Raw genomic sequence first — 22,673 nt, 5'->3', positions numbered from 1 at the left:
GTCTATGGGTCTCTATGTGAGTCTATGGGTCTCTATGTGAGTCTATGGGTCTCTGCTTGAGCCTTTGGGTCTCTATGTGAGTCTATGTGTCTCTATGTGAGTCTATGGGTCTCTATGTGAGTCTATGGGTCTCTATGTGAGTCTATGGGTCTCTGCTTGAGCCTTTGGGTCTCTATGTGAGTCTATGGGTCTCTATGTGAGTCTATGTGTCTCTATGTGAGTCTATGGGTCTCTATGTGAGTCTATGGGTCTCTACTTGAGTCTTTGGGTCTCTAGGTGGGGCTATGGGTCTCCGATGCGCGTCACATTCTCGGCATCTCGCGCAATGGAGCGAACCCAGCCGGCGAATGATTTCAGAGCGCTGTTGGATCTGCGGGAGCCCCTCGACCCTCGTTCACACGCGACTCCGACAGGCGAAGCGTGAGCCGAGACCAGGAGAGCCACAGACACCAGAGCAGGATCCGGGATCGAGTCGAGATTCCGGATACAATTAATGCGAGGGGGTCGGGGGGGTGGGGGGGGGTGGGGTTACCCGGCGAATTAAGCCGATAATTACGGAGCCCTCAAGAATCACCACTCCCGATCCCCCACTCACCCTGCCACCCCACTCACCCCACTCACCCCACTCACTCCACTCACCCCTCTAACCCTACCACCCCACTCACCTTGCCACCCCACTCCCCCACCACCCCACTCACCCAACTCCCCCACCACCCCTATCACCCCTCTCACCCTACCACCCCACTCACCCCGCTCACCCCACTCACTCAACCACCCAACTCACCCAACTCACCCCACTCACACCACTCACCCCACCACCCCACTCACCTCACTCACCCCACTCACCCTACCACCTCACTCACCCCACTCACCCTGCCACCCCACTCACCCCACTCACCCCACTCACCCCACTCACCCTACCACCTCACTCACCCCACTCACCCTACCACCCCACTCACCTTACCACCCCACTCACCCCACTCACACCACCACCTCACTCACCCCACTCACCCAACTCCCCCACCACCCCACTCACCCCTCTCACCCTACCACCCCACTCACCCCACTCACCTTACTACCCCACTCACCCCACTCACCCTACCACCCCACTCACCCCACTGACACCACCACCTCACTCACCCCACTCACCCAACTCCCCCACAACCCCACTCGCCCCACTCACCCTACCACCCCACTCACCCCACTCACCTTACCACCCCACTCACCCCACTCACCCTACCACCCCACTCACCCCACTCACCCCACTCACCCTAATCCACGTCCCCCACCAGGAGCTCACCCTACCCACCCACTACTTCTCCACTCACAAAGACAAAGACGCCCCCCTCCTATAGCCGCACAGGCCGATGGGAGCAAGTGGCCGTTCGCGAGCACCTACGAAGGCCGGGCACTACGCACTCGAGTCTGATGTGGCCGGTACCCCACGCTCGACCGCATTTGTCTTCCCCGGTCTGATCTCCACACATTGCACCGGGCACTCGGCTAAGTTGACCGTGGACCGGTTCAAGTATCGATGGCCCACCGATGTTGCCATTGGCCAAGACTCGGCTCGCCGCTCCAAAAGCAAAGACGAAAATGTCCCGTATAGCCTCGACAGGCTGTTGGGGGCAAGTGCTGCTCGCTACCACGGTCCACACGAACCAACCCGGTAGCGTAACTCGTTCAAAAGGGGGGCACGGAGAGGGCGGGAGGGTGTGTGTGACGTCAATGTTAAGCAATCTTCAAAATAATGTTAACGTTACAAATTTAGAAGTGGAGGTGGGGGGGATGGGTTAGGGGGGGGGTTCAGCCCCCCTCTACACCCCCAACATTGCACCAGGGCCTCAGCGTGCGTGTGGGGTGCGGTGCAGTCTCCAACCACGACTCTCCAGCCTCTACATCGCTCTGTCCTGCACAAGGGACCGTTGTCCGAAACGTCGCTTGATATGTATCGTGTTCCCTTGAGGCCACAGTGGTGGTGGTGGTGTTGCTGGTGGTGCTGGTGGTATTGAGGAACGAGTTGAGTTGCTGCTGTTGTTGGCTGTGCTTGTGCACCGCTGTCAACGCAGCAGCAGCAGCATCCAAACATGAGTTCAACTCCCATTGCGCTGACCACGTGGTCACGTCTGGCGCCACGCGCCTTCAATCACACAGCGCCAGGGAGTCCATCACATTGACAGTGGCCTCAAAGGGACGTGTGTTATGATTGATTACATATTGCTTCGGAACTCATCTACAAACTCTGTCGCACGATAATACAGCATTCAAGACTTTTATACATTTACACAACAGGCGACGTTTCGGGCACATAGGCCTTCTTTTTATAGCAGTAGGAACAGGGCCCTTTGCCCGAAACGTCCCCTGTTACATAAATATTTGATCGTGGCATAATAAATACATTTATACATCGTCTCCCCCCAGCACTCCAACCCACCCAATTGCTCTCCCATCAACTAACCGGGCCCCCACCCCCCTAACCCCCCAGCTGCCCCCGCCCCCCGTCCATGAATAATGAGCGTGGCCAATGCCCCACGACTCTCTCCGCTCCCTTTGCCCGATGCCGCTGCTGCTGCTGCTGCCGCGTGCCACGTGACGCGCTTCGGGACGGTAGCGGCGGCGTCGTCGGCAGAGGAGGCGCCTGAGAAACCACCACCACCTCCAGCACCACCACCACCTCGTGCGTGCGTGCGTGCGTCCGTCCCAAAAGGAGTCGCTTGTTCTTCGCGCCGCGCTCTCGACGCTGCTCGGCCAAGCTCTCGTTTCCCTTTATACGCCTCCTAAATTTAGCTGGCTTGCTGAGAGAGAGCGCGAAGTTTCCTGTTCTCCCCCGCCGCGCGCCAATTGGTCCTGGCCGAGACGGCCCCCGCGATTGCGAGCAACCCGCCGAGCCAATGGAGGGGGCGCGGGGCGCTTGTTATAAAGGAGGCAGCGGCGAGCGGGACACGGCTCACAACTCGCTCGGTCCGTCTCCCCCCCACCACCACCACCAGCCACCCACCCACCCACTCCCGCTCGGCTTGCAGCTCCACCGGCTGAGCGCGAGAGAGTCGGAGAGAGACGCACGCGCGCGCGCGCGCACGGTGGGGGTGCTGAGCTGAAGCTCAATTCGCTTTGTCAAAAGTCTTGAGTGGGGCTCGCTTACTTGGCTTGCCGGGCCGGAGTCGCCGGTCACTCAGCGGCTGAGTGGCTCACTCGCTCACTCGCTCGCCGTCTTAGCGGTGGAGTGGCTCACTCGCTGTTCTCGGCTCGGTGGATCTCTCGCTGGCTGGCTGGCTGACTGACTCACCGGCTGCGCGGAGAAGCTGGCAGCGGGAAAGGGGCGAGCGCCGAAGGAGGCAGACTGCGGGTCATGGCTCTAGTGGCCTCTGGACTGCCTTCCATCTCGAGTTTCGCGCTCTCGTGCGGACTACTGGACAGCAACTGCGCGGACATTATGAACGTGAGTGCTGCGCGCGGCTCGTGTGAGAGAGACGGAGAGTTTTCAGTTTCATTGATTGGGTATAACCCTGTGAGCCATGCGGCTCTTGACTCGGGTGAGAGGCGGACGATTAACACGTGTGGCCGCGTACGGTGCGAAAGAAGTTCAATATACCTGCGGGTTGAGAGGAGCGTGGATGGACGGAGAGGTGGAGAGACGGATGAGTGGATGAACGAATGGGTGAGTTGATGGGTGGGTAGACGCGCCGACTGATAGATGCACGGATGGGTTGATGGGTGGGTTGGGTAGTTCGGTCTAATAAGTAATCAATGGGTGGATGGAATAATGGAGCGCTATACGGATGTGTGTATGAATGCACGTTGGGATGTATGTGTGGGTGGATGAATGAATTAGTTGGGTGGATAAATGGAAGGAGAGACACGTGAATTAGTAAATGAATGAATAGATGGAAGGACACTTGTGTTGCGCCCGAAACGTCGTGATTTTATTTAGCTGTTTTCATTTATTTGATTTGATATTTTACCTACGTGACTTTACCGAAAAAAAAGAGTATGAATCCTTGCAGTCGCGAAAGCTTCAAATCTAGAATTGTAGATGGGTCGGTGGATCGATGAGTGGCTGAATGGAGAGATGTATGGATGGGTGGATTTGTGAGTGGACGGACGAATGGTGGATGCGAGGGTGGATGCGAGGGTGGATGGGTACGTGCAACTGTGCAGTCGCGCTCCCTTTCCTCTAAAATCATCTCCCCCCTCCTCCCCTTCTCTCTTTCTCTCTTCCCTCTCCCATCTAGACGACTTTCCTCTGTCTCTCGTTCTCTCTCTCTAAAACCCGTACAGGTGTACACACACACACACAGAGGTGCACACATGTACAAAGATCACCCGTATAGCCTTAACAAATGCGGTTAGCGAGCACCTATGAAGGCCGGCACGGCACACGAGGGGTTGGGTGGCCAGCACCACGCCCGGCCGCCTTTGTCTCCCTAGTGGCGATGTTTACACACCTCACCAGGTACTAATTTGAGGCTGAGTCGACCTAGAGGAGGCCCAGGACCGGTTAAGATAATCGTCGCTGATGTTGGTAGCGCAGCGCGTTAACCGCTACACTACCGCTCCCCACAGGTAGACACACACACAGGTAAACACCCACAGGTAGACACACACAGGGAGACACACACAGGTAGACACACACACAGGTACACACACAGGTAAACACACAGCTAGACATACACACAGGTAGACACACACAGGTAGACACACACAGGTAGACACACACACAGGTACACACACAGGTAAACACACAGCTAGACACACACACAGGTAGACACACACAGGTAGACACACACAGGCACACACACACACAGGTAGACACACACAGGTAGACACACACAGGCAGACACACACAGGTAGACACACACACAGGTAGACACACACAGGTAGACACACACAGGTAGACACACACACAGGTACACACACACAGGTAGACACACACAGGTAGACACACACAGGTAGACACACACACAGGTACACACACACAGGTAGACACACACACAGGTACACACACACAGGTAAACACACACAAGTGATCAGAGTTCAATCTCAGGCGCTAACTCGTGCGCGTGGAGTAATTGAGGAATTGGAATGGGCAATGACATCATCATCGGCAGCGCGTTCGCCGCCACACGAACGCAGACACACAGACACACAGACACACACAAGATAAAGATCCCTCGTATAGCCTTCAATAGGCTGTTGGGGCAAGTGCTGTTAGTAAGCGCCGAACTACATAGAGACAGAGTCTATGAGCCGGTGCGCAAACACGTGTCATACTTGGGTCACTTTAGTATGCATTTATCCGCCAGACAAAGATGATGATTCCATTGGAATACTCGTCACAGCGTATCATCGATTTTCAATCCAGCAGTAGAGGACGAGGGTGTAACGCGGATTTTCTCTGGTGCTCAACTCCTGCTCGCAGCACTAAACCAGAAGTGCAAATTCCACATTCCTATGGCGAGGGCCAGTTTATCCCGTAGAATTTTTGTTTACCGCCGTTGCCTTGCACGACAAAGTGGTGCACTGATTTGTATCGATGAACCCGGCTGCTCGAATTCGATTCGCGCTCACGTAAAGTCGAACCGGTCCTGGGCTAACCTTTCACGAGCAGCTGATTGCGGCGTTGTGAAGCATCAGCACTGGAGAGATAAAGGCGGCCGGGCGTGGTACCGTTCCACCCTTCATACACGGGGGAGGAGGGGGGGCACTTACACACCCCAACAGTCTGTTCGCGGCTGTGTAAGGGGGATCTTTGTTTCGATGTAAAACTTTCGTGACTGCAGGGATTCATCTTCTTGGTTCATTCGGTAAAGTCACGTAGAAGGGAAATAATAAAATAATAAAAATTAATCATAAAATAAAAGTATTATATTTTATTATTTTATTATATTGTTACATTATATTAATACATTTTATTATTTTATTATGTTTTTTTTTTTAATTTCCCTTCTACGTGACTTTACCGAAAGAACCAAGAAGGGGGGATCTTTGTCTTAAGTTTGTGTGCGCGCGCGGGGAGCGGTACCGTAGGGGTTAACTCGCTGCGCTTAGAAACCCGGCGACTCTGGTTCAGAATCCCCGCTCACGCGACGACATCGCTGACGATCATCTGAACCGACGTGGATCTCCCCCCCCCCCGGACCAACTCGGCCTCATCGAATGAGTGGGAGAATCGTGCGTGTAAACATCCGCCACTAGGGCAGACAAAGGTGGCCAAACTCTGGTCACCACACCCGCTCGTGCCGACCTTCAAAGGTGCTCGGCTAACAGCACTTGCCCTAAAAGTGTGTTCAGGCTTCAGGGGTGGGTGGTGGGGGGGGGGTGGGGGGGTCTTTGTTTTGCGTGTGTCCGCGCAAGTCTCGGCGCGTGTGTACAATTATCGCATTACGCGCCGCGCTTGTATGGTGTATGTGCTACATTGATAAGCAACAAAGACGCTTCATAGTCGCCAACAACTGTTTCCCATTTGGGTCTCGGGCAGAAATGCAAGCAGCACTTTGTGCTGGCCCTCATGAATTGACACGCAACACCGGTGAACGTGTTCTGTGCAGCCCGCCAGGACCGGCCTCCCCGACCAACAGACTGCCCATTGTGGGTTGACTCAGGGGCACGGGTCGCGCGTGCGTGTGTGTGTGTGTGTGCGCGTGCGTGCGTGTGTGCGCGTGCGTGTGTGTGTGTGTGCGCGTGCGTGCGTGTGTGCGCGTGCGTGTGTGTGTGTGTGTGTGCGCGTGTGTGTGTGCGCGTGTGTGTGTGCGCGTGCGTGTGTGCGCGTGCGTGCGTGTGTGTGCGTGTGTGCGCGTGTGTGTGTGTGTGCGCGTGTGTGTGTGCGTGCGCGCGTGCGTGTGCGTGTGTGTGTGCGCGTGCGTGCATGTGTGCGCGCGCGTGTGTGTGCGTGTGTGCGCGTGTGTGTGTGTGCGCGCGTGCGTGTGTGTGCGCGTGTGTGCGCGTGTGTGTGTGCGTGTGTGTGTGCGCGCATGTGTGCGCGCGCGTGTGTGCGCGCGCGTGTGTGTGCGTGTGTGTGTGTGTGCGCGTGTGTGTGTTTGTGTTCACAATATTCACGCAATCATCATCATCAGCAGGAGCCAGCAGCCGTGGTACAGTACACACAAAAGTAGCAAAGACAAAGATATACCGTATAGCTTTAACAGACTGTTGGGGCAAGTGCTGTTAGCGAGCACCTATTAAGGCCGGAACGGCACACGAGGGGTGGGTGGCCAACACCACCTCCGGCCGCCTTTGTCTCCCCAGTGAGAATGTTTTTAGGAACCGCACCAGGTACTCATTTGAGGCTGAGTCGACTTAGGGGAGGCATGGAAACGGTTCATATAATCGTCACTGGTGTCGGCCGTGAGCGGGAATCGAACCCGGTCGGCCAGGTTCGTAGCGAAGCGCTCTAACCGCTACACTACCGCTCCCCAATAGTAGCACACAAACACACACATTCACACACAATGCACACACACATTCACACACATACACACACAAACACACACATTCACACACAAACACACACATTCACACTCGCACACATTCACACACAATACACACACACATTCACACACAAACACACATTCACACACAATGCACACACACATTCACACACAAACACACATTCACACACAATGCACACATACATTCACACACAAACACACATTCACACACAAACACGCACACACATTCACACACAATACACACATTCACACACATACACACACAAACACACACACATTCACACACAAACACACACATTCACACACAAACACACTCTCACACACAATACACACACACTCTCACACATAAACACACATTCACACACAATACACACACACATCCACACACAAACACACACACATTCACACATAAACACACATTCACACTCTCACACACACTCTCACACACACATATACGCACACACGCGCAACGCAAAAACAAGCATGTTTTTTTGAACACTGAGCTTAACATCTTTAATTGTAATTAGTGTGCTTTGTTTAATTGATTGATCAATCCGTGTTGAACATACATTGTTATTCTTTTTGGGTTTACAACATCACCTGCACCGCCTTTTTTAACCTTTTTTTTTATTGCCACTGTTTGTCTTTCTCTGGGTTTTTTTTTGCGCGTGCGAATAACCCATACAGCCGACAAAGACACACACACATACACAAAACACAAAGACCACAACAAAGACAAAGGTCTCCCGTATAGCGGTGACAGGCGTTTGGGGCAAGTGCAGTTTGCGAGCGCCTATGAAAGGCGGCACATGCACAAACACATTGTCATACACCGCACACAAAGACAAATTTCCCCCGTATATTGTTAACAGACTGTTAGGGCAAGTGCTGTTAGCGAGCACCTATGAAGGCCGGCACGGCACACGATTGCGTGGGCCGCCTTTGTCTCCCCAGTGGCGATGCCTACACATCGTACCAGGTACTCGTTTGAGGCCGAGTAGACCTAGGAGAGGCCCAGAACCGGTACAGATAATCGTCACCTGGTGATGGCCGTGAGCGGGAATCGAACTCGGGTGGCCGGGTTCGTAGCGGATCGCGCTAACCGCTACACCACCGCTCCAAAGACAAAGATCCCCCGAATAGCCTGTGACAGACTGTTGGGGCAAGTGCTGTTAGCAAGCACCCATGAAGGCCGGCACGGCGCACGAGAGGGTGGGTGGCCAGCACCACGCTCGGTCGCTTTTGCCCCACCGCTCCCCACACACAGACAGACACAGTAATGCCCAAAACCACAGACACACACAGACGAACGGAGGCTCTCATCACGTACTCAATCATACGCGCGCGCGCACACACACACATCATATACTCTTACACAAACAAAGCAAACGTATAGCGTTGACATACATATACAAAGACAAAGATCCTCCGTATAGCCTTCAACAGACTTGGGGCAAGTGCTGCTAGCGAGCACCTTTTGGAGGCCGAGGGGGCAAACACCACGCCTCTCCACCTTTGTATCCCCTATGTTTACACACCGCACCAGCTACTCGATTGAGGTTCGAGTCGACCTAAGGGAGGCCCAGGACCTGTTAAGATATTCGCCACTGGCGTTGGTCACGTGTTGTAGCGCGATGCGCCAACCACTTGCGCCACCGCTCCTCATATATGATCATACACACATCACATCGTATACTCACCGGCACATTTTATACGCACACACTCGTAGCATACGCCTTGCACACACATGCGTACACCCATACACACAGAGACACACCCACATAAACAAAAGACAAAGATCCCCCGTGTAGCCTGGGCAGATTGTAGGAGCAAGTGCTGTTAACGAGTACATGAGAAGACCGGCAATGGCATACGAGGGGGTGAAGTTGTCAAAACCACACCCGGCCGCTTTTGTCTCCCCAGTGCTGAAGTTTTACATACCGCTGCAGGTATACATTTAAGGCTGAGTCGACCTCGGAGAGGTCCAGGACCTACTCAAATATTCGCCACTATCACGAGACATCGAACTCGTATCGCCAGGATTCGTAGCGCCGTGCGCTAACCACTACATTACCGCTCCCCACACACAAAGATCCCCGTATAGCCTTAACAGACTGTGGGGGCAAGTGCTGTTAGCGAGTAGCACCTATGAAGGCCGGAACGGTACACGAGGGAGTGGGTGACCAGCACCACACCGACCGCCTTTGTCTCCCTAGTGACGATGTTTACACACCACACCGGGTACTTATTTGAGGCTGAGTCGACCTATGGGGAGGCCCAGCACCGGTTCAGATAATCGTCACTACTGCTGTTGGCCGTGAGCGGGAATCGAACCCGGGTCGCCAGGTTCATAGCGCGGCGCGCTAACCGCTACGCTACCGCACGCAGACACACTGACACACACACTGACACACGAACCAACACACACGAACTGACACACACACACACAGACAACGCCCCAAAACCTCCCACGCCGACACCAAACTCAGCGTTCGTGCGCCGATGTCAACCCCCACCCACCCCACCCCACTCCTCCGCCCACAGACTTGGAGGGTGACTCCTCAACCCCGGAGGGACGACGAGGACCTGGGCAAGCTTCTGGACATCGACTTCATCCTCTCCAACAGCATGCAGCACGCCGACTGCTCGAGCCCCACGCCCGCCGCCTTCACCGCGGGGTCACCGCCCCGTGCCGCCGGCTTCTGCGCTGCCGCCGCTACCTCCTCGAGCGACGCGCCGCTCGGGTGCGCACCGATCCACAGCGCCGCCGCCGGCGCCTTGGGTGCCTCGATCACCTCCTCCGCCTCCTCCACGTCCGCCGCCGCCGCCGCTGCGTCCGCGTCCTCCTCCTCCTCCGCCAATTACACGCTGCCGGAGACGCCTGAGAGTTGTACCAACGGCGGTGCCGCTGGTGGTGGTGGTGGTGCTGGTGGGGTCACAGGATTTGAGAGTCGGGACTCTGTGTACGTGGCTGCGTGCGGGGTGGACGCGTTCCAGGCCAAGCCTTGCCCCAGCCTCGTGGAAGAGTTGCTCACCCCCGACCTCGACTTCTCTGGCAGTGGCTTTCTGGGCCACGGGGACGGCGCTCACTTCTCTCCCGACAAGACGCACGACTTGCAGCAGCAGCAGCAAGGGCAGCAGTTGCATCAGCAGCAGCAGCAGCATCATCATCAGCAGCAGCCGCCCGCTGCGAAGGGAGGACACATTTACGCGGGACCACACGTTGACCCGCATCTCTCACATCATCATCATCATCAGCTCCAGCATCAGCAGCATCAGCAACATCATCATCAGCATCATCATCAGCAGCAGCAGCAGCAGAGCCAAAGGCTCATCCCTCTCACTCACATTCAGCAGCTGGGGCAGAACATTAAGCGGGAGCACAATCCAGCTGGGCCTGGAGGTGCCGACTCGCACGCGTGCTTCATGGCCGACGAGTCGGCCGAGCCTAGTAAGGTTCAACATCGGCTGCATCAGCAGCAGCAGCATCATCAGCAGCAGCAGCAGCAACATCAGCAGCCCTCTAAGGGCGGACACATTTACCCATTGTCTCTTTCGGAGGAGCACCACTCTCACCTACAGCACCACGGACAGCAACAACAACAGCAGCAGCAACATCAGCAGCAGCAGCAGCACTTCCCGATGCACCACCGCTTCCCAGGGGCATTTGGACGCTTATACAGTCACCAGCAGCAAGCGCAGCATCATCATCATCAGCAGCAGCAGCAACTTCAGCAGCAGCAGCAGCATCCGCAGCAACAACAAGGGATGCACTTCCAAGGGCAATTCAACATCTTGTACCATCACGGACATCATCATCAGCAGCAGCATCATCATCAGCATCATCATCATCAGCAGCACCACCAGACGCTGGTCACGCCGCCCTCCTCCCCGTCCGTGCTGGACGCCGTGGCGATGTTCGTCCCCCCGGGGGGGGGGGCTCCGTGTTGCCCCCCCGCGCAGGCGGCCCCCCTGCCCCCCCAGACGGAGGGTAAAGCAGGGCCCGGCAAGAGGGGGCGCAGGTCGTGGGGCGCCCGGAAGCGCACGGCGACTCACACGTGCGAGTACCCCGGATGCGGGAAGACCTACACCAAGAGCTCGCACCTCAAGGCCCACCTGAGGACGCACACAGGTGAGGGGCCGGGTGGGTGGGTGTGGGTGTGTGGGTGGCTGGGTGGTTGTGTGTGTGGGTGTGTGGCTGGGTGGTTGTGTGTGTGTGGCTGGTTGGGTGGGTGGTTGTGTGTGTGTGGCTGGTTGGGTGGGTGGGTGTGTGTGTGGGTGGCTGGGTGGGTGGTTGTGTGTGTGTGGGTGGTTGTGTGTGTGACTGGTTGGGTGGGTGGATGTGGGTGTGTGTGTGGCTGGGTAGGTGGGTAGATGTGTGTGTGTGTGGCTGGGTGGATGTGTGTGTGTGTGTGTGGCTGGGTGGGTGGTTGTGTGTGTGGGTGGTTGTGTGTGTGGCTGGGTAGGTGGGTAGATGTGTGTGTGGGTGGCTTGGTGGTTGTGTGTGTGTGTGTGTGGCTGGGTGGATGTGTGTGTAACTGGGTGGTTGTGTGTGTGGCTGGGTGGGTGGATGTGTGGCTAGGTGGGTGGTTGTGTGTGTGTGTGGCTGGGTGGGTGGGTGGTTGTGTGTGTGGCTCGGTGGGTGATTGTGTGGATGTGTGACTGGGATGGTGGTTGTGTGTGTATGTGGATGTATGTGTGTGTGTGGCTGAGTGGTTGTGTGTGTGTGTAGCTGGGTGGGTGGTTGTGTGGCTGGGTGGTTGTGTGTGTGTGGGTGTGTGTGTAGCTGGGTGGGTGGGTGGTTATGTGAATGTGTGACTGGAATGGTGGTTGTGTGTGTGTGTGTGGGTGTTTGTATGTGTGTGGCTGAGTGGGTGGTTGTATGCGTGGCTGGGTGGGTGGTTGTGTGTGTGTGTGGCTGGGTGTGTGTGTGTGTATGTATGTGGCTGGGTGGGTGGTTGTGTGTGTGTAGCTGGGTGGGGGGTTGTGTGGTTGGGTGGGTCGTTGTGTGCGTGTGTGGCCGGGTGGGTGTTTGTGTGTGTGTGGCTGGGTGGTGGTTGTGTGTGTGTGTGTGGCTGGGTGTGTGTGTGTATGTATGTGGCTGGGTGGTTGTATGTGTGTGTGGCCGGGTGGGTGTTTGTGTGTGTGTGGCTGGGTGGTGGTTGTGTGTGTGTGTGTGGCTGGGTGTGTGTGTGTATGTATGTGGCTGGGTGGTTGTATGTGTGTGTGGCTGGGTGTGTGTGTGTATGTATGTGGCTGGGTGGTTGTATGTGTGTGTGGCTGGGTGGGGGGTTGTGTGTGTAGGTGTGGGGAGCGGTAGTGTATTCGTTAGCGCTACGCTGCGCTACGCAACTGGCGACCCGAGTTCGATTCCCGCTCGCGGCCAACACCAACAGTGACGATTATCTGAACCGGTCCTGGGCCTCAAATGAGTACCTGGTGCGATGTGTAAACATCGTCACTGGGGAGACAAAGGCGGTCGGGCGTGGTGCTGGCCTCGCTCAACAGCACTTGCCCCTACAGCCTATGAAGGCTATACGGGTGATCTTTGTCTTTGTTGTCTGTTCAGTTATCCGTTGTGTTGTCGCAGTTCTACTGCGTGTTGTCCGACGTTTCGCCTCGACGTGCTGGAAACCTCTTCAGGAAATGAAGTGTGCGCGTGTGTGTGGTGTATATATATATTCGCATGTGTAATATACGTGTTGTTATTATGCCTTTTGCTGTGTATGTGTGAGTGTATACGCGTCTGTGCCTATGCGTCGCGTCCGTGTTTGTCGGGGACCGGTAGTGTAGTGGTTAGCGTGCTGTGGTGCTACAGAACCCGGCGAGCCGAGTCCGATTCGCCCCACGACAACACCATTGACGATTGTCTGAACCCAGGACCGGTTCAGATAATCGAGTACCCGGTGCGCTGTGTAAAACATCGCTAACAGGGAGATAGAGGCGGCTGGGCGTGGTTCTAGCCACCAATCCCCTGCACGTGCCGTACCGGCCTTCACCTGTGCTCCTCGCGAACAGCACTTGCCCCCACATCATGTATGAAGGCTACCCGGGCGATCTTTGACTTGTGTATAGGCCGTGACATGAAAGTGTTTGCTGTGTGTCAATTGACACCCCCGGACGCCGATTTGTAAATCCATCCCTCTCGGGATCGCCCAAGCGAAAGAGTTTCACACTTACTAAACACAAACAAAGATCCCCCGTGTAGCCTTAACAGACTGTAGGGGCAAGTGCGGTTAGCGAGCACCTATGAAGGCCGGAACGGTACACGAGGGGGTGGGTGGCCAGCACCACGCACGACCGCCTTTGTCTCCCTAGCGGCGATGTTTACACACCGCACCAGGTACTCATTTGAGGCTGAGTCGACCTAGGGGAGGCCCAGGACCGGTTCAGATAATCGTCACTGGGTGTTTGCCGTGAGCGGGAATCGAAACCGGGTCGCCAGGTTCGTAGTGCAGCGCGCTGACCGCTACACCACCGCTCCCCATAAACACACGCACACACACGCACACGCACACACACACACGCACACACGCACACACGTGCACGCACACACGCACAAGCACACACGCACAGGCGCACACACACGCGCACGTGCGCGCACGCTCTCCGTGTCGATGTCTGCTCCGGGTGTCGTAGCCTCTGCGGGTGCCCTCTAACCCCCCTCCCCTCTCTCCCGCCGTGGCTGTCCGCAGGAGAGAAGCCCTACCAGTGCAACTGGGAGGGGTGCGGCTGGAAGTTCGCGCGCTCCGATGAACTGACACGGCACTTCCGCAAGCACACGGGCCACCGGCCCTTCCAGTGCCACCTATGCGAGAGGGCCTTCTCGCGCTCCGACCACCTGGCCCTCCACATGAAGAGGCACATGTGAGGCCCGGGCCTTCTCGTCGTCGTCGTCAGCATCGTCAGCATCTTTCCCTGTCACCCCCCCCCCCCCCTTCACTTCACTTCGTCCGACCCATTCTCATCCTGCTCCTCCTCGACTCTTGCAAGGCGTCCACCTCCACCGCCCGTCTCACTCCCTCTCCCGTCTCTCGCCCTCCTCCTCCTCCTCCCCCACCACCCACCTCTTCCCTTCAACCTCGAGCACGCTACCTTCAGAAAGTCTTACCTGGTCACCCATCCCTCGCCTCCTGTCCACACCTCTCCCCGCTTCGCCTCTCCACCCCGACGCCGTCCGAACCACTCCTCTATACCGCCTGGGTCTGCGACCTCTGGTCCATCCTCTGGTCGCAGGAGGAGGGAGGAGGTGGAGGATTTGAGGAAGGAGGAGGTGGTGATGGAGCCAGGAGGAGGGTGAAAGTGTGCAAGGAGTAACACTCAGCCCTTCTGTTCACCTCTTTCCAAACGCTCTCTCAATTGACTCTGCCAAGAAGGGTGGACACGAATCCAGTATAAGACACGCACTCACACACACATCATTACACAGCGTTACACCGAAGATGTTTGGACAGTGGAAGAGTAGGCCAAACACAGTACCCTTTACACCCCGTGGCTGCCTAGAGCTCCCGCTCGTGGCGTGAGCCAGCACTTGCAGGGGGCTGCTGTAGCTGTTTTTTTGTTTGTACACGCATCAATATATGAAGATTTATCGGCTGTATCTATACAAAGATTTATAGACTATCTATACGAAGACCGCAGGCTGTACGGGACTGCCCGTGATGGGAGCGGACCCGATGAAGAAGGGGTTTACATTTTCTCTCGTCGCCTTCCGATGGAGAGAAACCCCCCCAAAGTCGCACTACAAAAACTCACCAGGCTCAAAGCCAACGGCGCAAGTTTACAGAACAAAAGCTCCGAGAGTGCTGTTATAACACAAATGTACATATAACATGTTAAGAGTCGTGATGATGACGCATCGTCTGTAGATATTTATATATAAACAGCATTATATAGAGTATTATCACTCGTATTTTGTATTCTCGCTGTGTGCCTATTGTAAGAGCGAGGAGGAGGGGTGGGGTGTAGAGGCTCTGGCAGTCGCGAGTGTTGACCAGTTCACTTGACGATATTGCGGCCAGGAGATGCGCGCTTATCCGGGGCTGTGCTCCGGAAAAGTGCCAAGCCCCAACCGCCCCCCCCTCCTCTCTCCCTGCTGTCGTTGTTGTGAGGGGGGGGGGTGCTCTATAAGCTGTTCCATGAGACGTGAAGCCCTTGGATGAGAGAGGCGTCATCTCAAGCACAAGAAGGCAGCGAGCGAGCGAGCGATGGCGAGATATGGGCGGTGGTTGTTGGTGACGGTGGCGGTGGGGGGGGGCATCGATTCGTGACCTCTTGATCAGAATTAAAATCTTTTGTTTACGTGACCCGTAACGTAACCGCGTAAAAACCGGTTAATACCGGTTTGCCACACGTACAGAAACGTCTGCCAGTCATAGACATCACCCGTCTACCTCTTCACCTGAGCATTGGACTGTTGATCTGGATGTTTGCACGGGCAGCTGAATCCGCGGTGCCTCTGCCCGGCCCAGCAGGCTGTGGGGCGACCACGTGGTGTGTGGTGGGGGAGAGAGAGAAACGAATATCCGATTGTCAAACCGGTTACCCGTAACCGTTCGGCCAACCCCATAACGATTACATTGTCACGATTCGATCAATGTTATCATTACACTGGTCAACACATAATTTTTCAGGCATAAGGTGCTGATTCCAAATCTGGCATCAGTTTTTGCCTATCACATCAGGTTTTTGAGATATCAAACATTGCATTTTCAATAAAAACTGCAGAAGAAAAATATTAAATAAATGTGGATATCTACATAAAATGATATTATAAACACACTATCCTAAAAATACAGCACCATATTTTAACACTAAAGCAGTCACTGACTCGCAACAACTTGCAATCATAAGTGACAGAGTTAATTTCGGGTATAATCAATGAGAATGGGGTATGCCGATAGCATAAAAATGAGATGTGATAGAGCAAATCTGAGATCAGATTTGGAATCAGCACCCTGAAATTAGTCTAAAACAGCTGCAAAAGTCCAGGTCAGAAAAAAACGTTTTTTTTTGTTGACCAGTGGTATTATCGGTGTTTTGTGTCATCTGCGTGGGTGGCTGGCAGCGGTCTCTCTCGCGGCCGCAGAGTGGTGGCCTTCAATCCCATTCCACGAATGTGGAAGTCCGTGTCGCGTTTGTCTTTTGGAACTCGGCTTTCGATTCCTCGACCCCCCCGAGTGTCGCGTGGCCTCCAGCGAACCCGCACCGACCGGCGTGGTGATGTATGGTCAAGCCCCCCCCCCCCCCCAAACACCTCGCAACGGATGAGAGGGAGAGAACAAATATTTTTGGTATTTCAATAATCGGAGAAGTCTTCGCCAGGAGTGTCTCAAAAGATCGACTACCGTGCCATTATTACTGCTGCCGATGATGATGATGATGACAATGATGCTGCTGCTGATGATGATGATTATCATGATGATGATCATCAGCATCATCAGCTCCGCGCGATGCTGTATTCAAGCCGGGAGTCGTTATGACTTCGGCAATGACAATCGAGAGCCAGCTGCTGCCTTGGTCGTGCGTGAACGTGCACGGCGATCCATTTATAGATACCCCAAACCTCACGCGCGCCTCCCAGAGGCCTTCATCCAGCAGTGGATTGACCACGGCTGATGACAACGACTTGTTTTGACCGCCAGTAATCTCAACACGCCCCTCTGCTCGGCGGGAGACATCCGCCGTCAAGGGTGTCCACGCGGCCATTGAGAAGGAGGTCTTTCGAAATTCGGTGGGGTGTCTGTAAGTGGATCGCCCGTTGCCAGCAGCAAATGGATAACGTGCAAAACAATACACGGCGGTCCATTTACAGATACCCCACCGTGGATGAATACATTCCGAATCGAAGCGTTCCGTTACCAGTCTCTTCCCCCCCCCCCATCTCAATCAGTTCACGCATCTCATAAATGTTTAATAGACATCGGTAGGGTATCTATAAACGGATCGCCCTATATATGTTTTTTTGTAAAGGATCCAATTATGATCGTGATGATGGTGGTGGTGATTGCTATGATTGTGATGTTGTTGTTATTGTTGTTGCATGCCCTGGGCCGGTCCCAGCAAACACTGTGTATGGACACTGATAGTTTACACTTAACACGTTACGACATGTGGCCTTGCTATTATCATTATTATTATTATATCTTTGCTATACCTGGATATGAACAATAAACATCCTTGCTTAACGCCTGCGGTGTGAACGTGTCGTAGACACTCTGTGTGTGTTCGTATTTTGTGGGGAGCGGTGGCGCTGTGGTTAGCGCGCAGCACTACGAACTCGGCCACCCGAGATCGATTCTCGCTCACGGCCAACACCGGCGACGATTAGCTGAACCGGTTCCTGGGCCTCCCCCTAGGTCGACTCGGCCTTAAATGGGTACCTGACGCGGTGTGTAGTAAACATCGCCACTGGGGAGACAAAGGAGGTCGGGTGTGGTGCTGGCCACCCACCCCCACGTGTGACGTGTCGGCCTTCATAGGTGCTCGCTAACAGCACTTGCGCTAAAAGTATGTTAAGGCTACACGGGAGATCTTTGTCTTTGGTGTGTGTCTATGTATGTCTGTGTGTCTGTGTGTCTATGTGTGTCTATGTATGTATGTTTATGTATGTCTGTATGTCTATTTGTGTCCATGCGTGTCCATGTATGTCTATGCGTGTCTATGCGTGTCTATGTATGTCTGTGTATGTCTATGTGTGTCTATGTATGTCTGTGTATGTCTATGTGTGTCTATGTGTGTCTCTGTGTGTCTATGTGTGTCTATGTGTCTGAATAGTGAGAGGCGGTGGCGCAGAAGTTACCGTCCTATTCGAACGATTCCTGCAAACGGAGTTCAAACCCCGACCAAAATATGTTGCTCGCTAGCAACACTTTCTCCAACAGTCCACGCGTGTGCGTGTGTGTGTGTGCGTGTTAACAGCACGTGCCACAACGGGCTGTCAGGCGAAGCAAGCAGTGGGTCTTTGTTTGATACGTGTGTCGGTGTGCCTGCGTGTGCCATTGTGCTTCGATGTATAGGTGTGTTCGGGTAGGTGTGGTTAGGCGGGACTGGCCAATGTGTGTGGTGTGTGGCTGTGTATATGTGGTCGACTCAGCCTCAAATGAGTACCTGGTGCGGTGTGTAAACATCGCCACTGGGGAGACAAAGGCGGCCGGGCGTGGTCCTGGCCACTCACCCCCTCGTGTGCCGTTCCGGCCTTCATCGGTGCTCGCTAACAGCACTTGCCCCAACAGTCTGCTACAGGCTACACGGGTGATCTTTGTATTTGTCCTGACCAGACCCAGCCTCAAGCAGATCACGTGCCCGGTTCGCACTCGGATGGGCTGCGGCGAGATGTGATGGCAATACAGCAGCAGCAGCAGGGCGGGTGCTGGGGTTGTATTCTGTCTCTCTCCAGGTGTCCTTCCCAACCAAACAAAGCCAACAGCTCCCTTGGGTCGTGGACACTCGTGGCCTCGCCAGCGCACGTCTCTCTCTCTCTAAGGCGCGGCTCCGGCTGGAGCACGCCATGTACCACACACATGTCGGTGATGTGCACGTCTTCTTCGAACGCGAGGGAGCCGGAAAGGCCCTCTCTGCACCAGCGTGGACGGCACCCTCGTGTTCACCTTCTGAAGCGCTCGCTCGTCACCGTGGCGTGCGCGATGACACCACCACCACGTGACTTTTCTTTCGTGTTGTGCGCGGTGCTTTTAGCGCCACAGCGCGTGGATTTGTAACGTTTGTTTTCTTTTGTTTGCTGGTGACTTTGTGTATTTCATATTGAAATCGCCTCCAGTGCTTTTGCTGCTGGCGGCAATAAAAGTTGTTTAAAAGTCAAGTCTCTCTCTGGCCCTCTCAGCGGCGGAGTGTTGGAGGACCCCCTCGCCGGACCGGCTCGCCTGCGTGTCGCGATTATCGTGCACCACGCGGACCCCCCCCCACTCCGGTTAGAGCAGTCGAGCTCGGTTGTTCAACGGCTGTGGAACTCCCGAAGCCCCCGAGGGAGAGGCGCGGTCGTTTATTCCAAAACAAAAAAAAGTTAATAAAAAAAATCTATAAAAGAAAATATTCAATCTCTCATCTGAGTCTATAAAAAGGCGACTCGTGACAGCGGTACGGGTGTGTGAGTCGAGGCGCAGCCCTGCAATTTCCCGCCCCATGCCGCTGCTGGCAGAAGGGCCACCCCCCCATAGGTGTTTGGCCTACTCTTCTACGCTGGAGTACTAACGCTATAACCGCACGGACACGTGACTGTGGGCTGCCCAAGTAGGTATATATTCTGCTGGGTGGACAGAGGCGACGTGCGGGGGAGAAGGAGGTTTAAAAAAACGGGCAAAAGTGTGGACTCGATGCGTCTGTCCCTCTTCATCGGCGCGGCGTGATCGAGCGTTGCACCCTCTCTCGGGCACGCGTGGCTTTTTCTCTCGCGGTGCTCCCCCGTTTGACTCCCACGCGTGCGTTCTCAACACACAGCTCACACCGCCTCATTGTGTCGCGGATTGTGCGATACCACTGCATGCCATGGACAATGCAGCTTCGCGTACTATTCAGTCCCCCCCCTTAAGGACTGCACACAAAGACAAAGATCCCCTGTATAGCCTTAACAGACTGTAGGGGCAAGTGCTGTTAGCGAGCACCTATAAAGGCCAGCACGGCACACGAGGGAGTTGGGTGGTCAACACCACGCCCGGCCGCTTTTGTCTCCCTAGTAGCGATGTTTACACATCGCACCAGGTGCTCATTTGAGGCTGAGTCGACCGGTTCAGATGATTGTCACGGGTGTTTGCCGTGAGCGGGAATCGAACTTGGGTCGCCAGGTTCGTAGCGCAGCGCGCTAACCGCTACACTACCGCTCTCCCTTAAAGACTGCACACACGACCACCACCACCAACCACCAACCACCACCACCAACCACCAACCACCACCACCAACCACCACACATCTCGCCACGGCAGCATCTCTAACGCATCAGCCGCGCGTCTCTTTTCGTTGTATTTAATCTCCGACGAACGGAGGGAGGAATGATTCACACTAAACAAACAACGCCGCATTCCCTTGCAAGTCGGGCGATTACGAAACGATTCCACCTGTAATTGCGGTGAGTGTAGCGTTAATTACAGGGGACTAAGGGAATTACAGAGACACGAATTGGCGTGGGATGGGGGGGTGGGGGTGGGGGGAAGCGAGGGGGGGGGCAATGACCTCGCCCAAAGATTTCAGTCCCCCCCCCCCCACGAATGGCGGTTGTTTATTTATTTATTTATTATCCGAGAAATCCGAACCGGAACTTTGTCGGACACTCTTTCGAGAGGGGTCTCGTCCGCTTTAGGTTTATTAACTTATTTCGATATGTTTTTAACCGATCTGTGAGTTGTCCATTGTACGTAATCGGCTTGTGTATTCGTACTGGAGGAATCCGATGAGCTGTAAAGCTCTTTTTTTTCACGTATACAAGTGGCCGGCCACCGAAACACGCGGAGAAAAATCCACGCAAATTGCTCGCGAGGGGGAAACGCTCGAATATCCCCCGTACAGATGGAAACAGATGGCGATGAGTGCTCTCCTGCGAAACGAAGGCAGCTGTAATGGTCAGCACACTGGACTTGCAATGCAGGGGCTTTCCCCGGTTCGATTCCATCTCCCGGAGCGGCAAGTCTGCACAATCGTGCAACCTTCACTAAGTGCACTGATTTACCCACGAAACATAAATCCCACTGGAGCCTGTAACCGGAAATCATCACCGGGATTTTTTTTTCGATTTAAAGCTGCTTTCGTGACTGCAGGGATTCATCTTCTTGGTTCTTTCGGTAAAGTCACGTAGAAGGGAAATAATAAAATAATTAAAATAAAACATTATAAAATTATTCTCACGACTTTTCGGCCACAACGCAAAGACGCTTTCCGACAGAAATACTCTTCACCTGAGGACGGCTGCTTGCGTTGTGGCCGAAACGTCGTGAGAATTATTTTATAATGTTTTATTTTAATTATTTTATTATTTCCCTTTTACGTGACTTTACCGAAAGAACCAAGAAGAGGGATCTTTTTTTTTTACCTGTTCCTGGCTTTCCATTAATCGGTCAAATCGATTCTGAAAAGGGTTCCTGTTTACAACTCCACCAAGTGTCTCGTCGCGGCAACCCACGTGGGCGATTGGCGAGGACTTGCCGAGGCTCTAGTCCAGCAGTGGATTGATCATGGACTGGTGATGGTGATGATGATGATGACGGCGTGCGTGGCGATGATTTGTTGGCAGGCGATGCGCGCTCATACCGCCTTTCCCGCATTCGCGTCACCCTTCTTTATTTCACCAGGTGTCAGGCTCGTTTGCATAATTGATTCCACGATTTGCATAATCGCGTAATAACGTCCACGGGATTATTCCCGTCTCTTCTAATTACAAATCGGGGCCAGGTGGCTCAACGGTGGAGTTTAAATCGTGGTTGGCGGGCTGACTCAGCCCATCATCCTCCCAGTGTCGATTAAAATAAACGCATGAGTCCTGTACCACTTTGTGTGGAAGTCAACAGTGGCTTTGGTACTCGACAGCAATGTGGAATATCCACAGCTCGGCTGTGAGCAGGAGATTAGCATCGACGCATCGATGCTCGTTTGAGCAGCAGGAGATCACGTGGCGATAGTTTCCGGTGGGTTTTCTGGGAGGCCTTTCGTCCAGCAGTGGATAGAGCAGTGCTTTATGATGACGCAAAGCTCGCACGGGACCGCGGTGCGTGAGTCGCCGCGGGAGGATACGAGAACACGTGGGGCTATCACGCCACCTGCAGACGGAAACTAAAAACGCTGCCCCAAAGTTGAGTGTGTTTTGTTTACAATTAGAACCCATCGACTCACGTATAACCCATAGACTCACATAGGACCCACAGACTCATACAGAACCCATAGACTCACATAGAACCCATAGACTCACGTATAACCCATAGACGCACATAGGACCCATAGACTCACATAGGACCCATAGACTCACATAGAACCCATAGACTCACATATAACCCATAGACTCACATATAACCCATAAACTCACGTATAACCCATAGACTCACATAAAACCCATAGACTCACATAGAACCCATAGACTCACATAGAACCCATAGACTCACATAGGACCCGCAGACTCACATAGAATCCATAGACTCACATAGAACCCATAGACTCACATATAACCCATAACCTCACGTATAACCCATAGACTCACATAAAACCCATAGACTCACATAGAACCCA

General features: G+C 54.3%; 1 protein-coding gene across 1 annotated transcript; it reads left to right on the top strand.

The window, feature by feature from the left end:
- The first annotated feature begins 3,001 nt into the window (after positions 1-3,001).
- On the top strand, positions 3,002-17,624 carry LOC144947666 (uncharacterized). Its single transcript, XM_078876924.1, has 3 exons — positions 3,002-3,439; positions 9,993-11,580; positions 14,144-17,624. The coding sequence occupies exons 1-3, from the start codon at positions 3,350-3,352 to the stop codon at positions 14,317-14,319; spliced, it is 1,854 nt and encodes a 617-aa protein (XP_078733050.1). The 5' UTR covers positions 3,002-3,349; the 3' UTR covers positions 14,320-17,624.
- The last annotated feature ends 5,049 nt before the right edge of the window (positions 17,625-22,673 follow it).

The sequence above is a fragment of the Lampetra fluviatilis genome, chromosome 46, assembly GCF_964198595.1.
Source record: "Lampetra fluviatilis chromosome 46, kcLamFluv1.1, whole genome shotgun sequence".
Classification (NCBI taxonomy): Eukaryota; Metazoa; Chordata; class Hyperoartia; order Petromyzontiformes; family Petromyzontidae; genus Lampetra; species Lampetra fluviatilis.
Note: the sequence above shows the minus strand (reverse complement) of the source record. Positions and strands in the feature narration are given on the sequence as shown.

Excerpts from the sequence above, each read along its gene's own strand:
- LOC144947666 (XM_078876924.1), top strand. The coding sequence starts at position 3,350 with ATGGCTCTAGTGGCCTCTGGACTGCCTTCCATCTCGAGTTTCGCGCTC. Across the intron at positions 3,440-9,992 it reads ACTGCGCGGACATTATGAAC|ACTTGGAGGGTGACTCCTCA; the intron begins GTGAGTGCTGCG and ends CTCCGCCCACAG. Across the intron at positions 11,581-14,143 it reads CCACCTGAGGACGCACACAG|GAGAGAAGCCCTACCAGTGC; the intron begins GTGAGGGGCCGG and ends GGCTGTCCGCAG.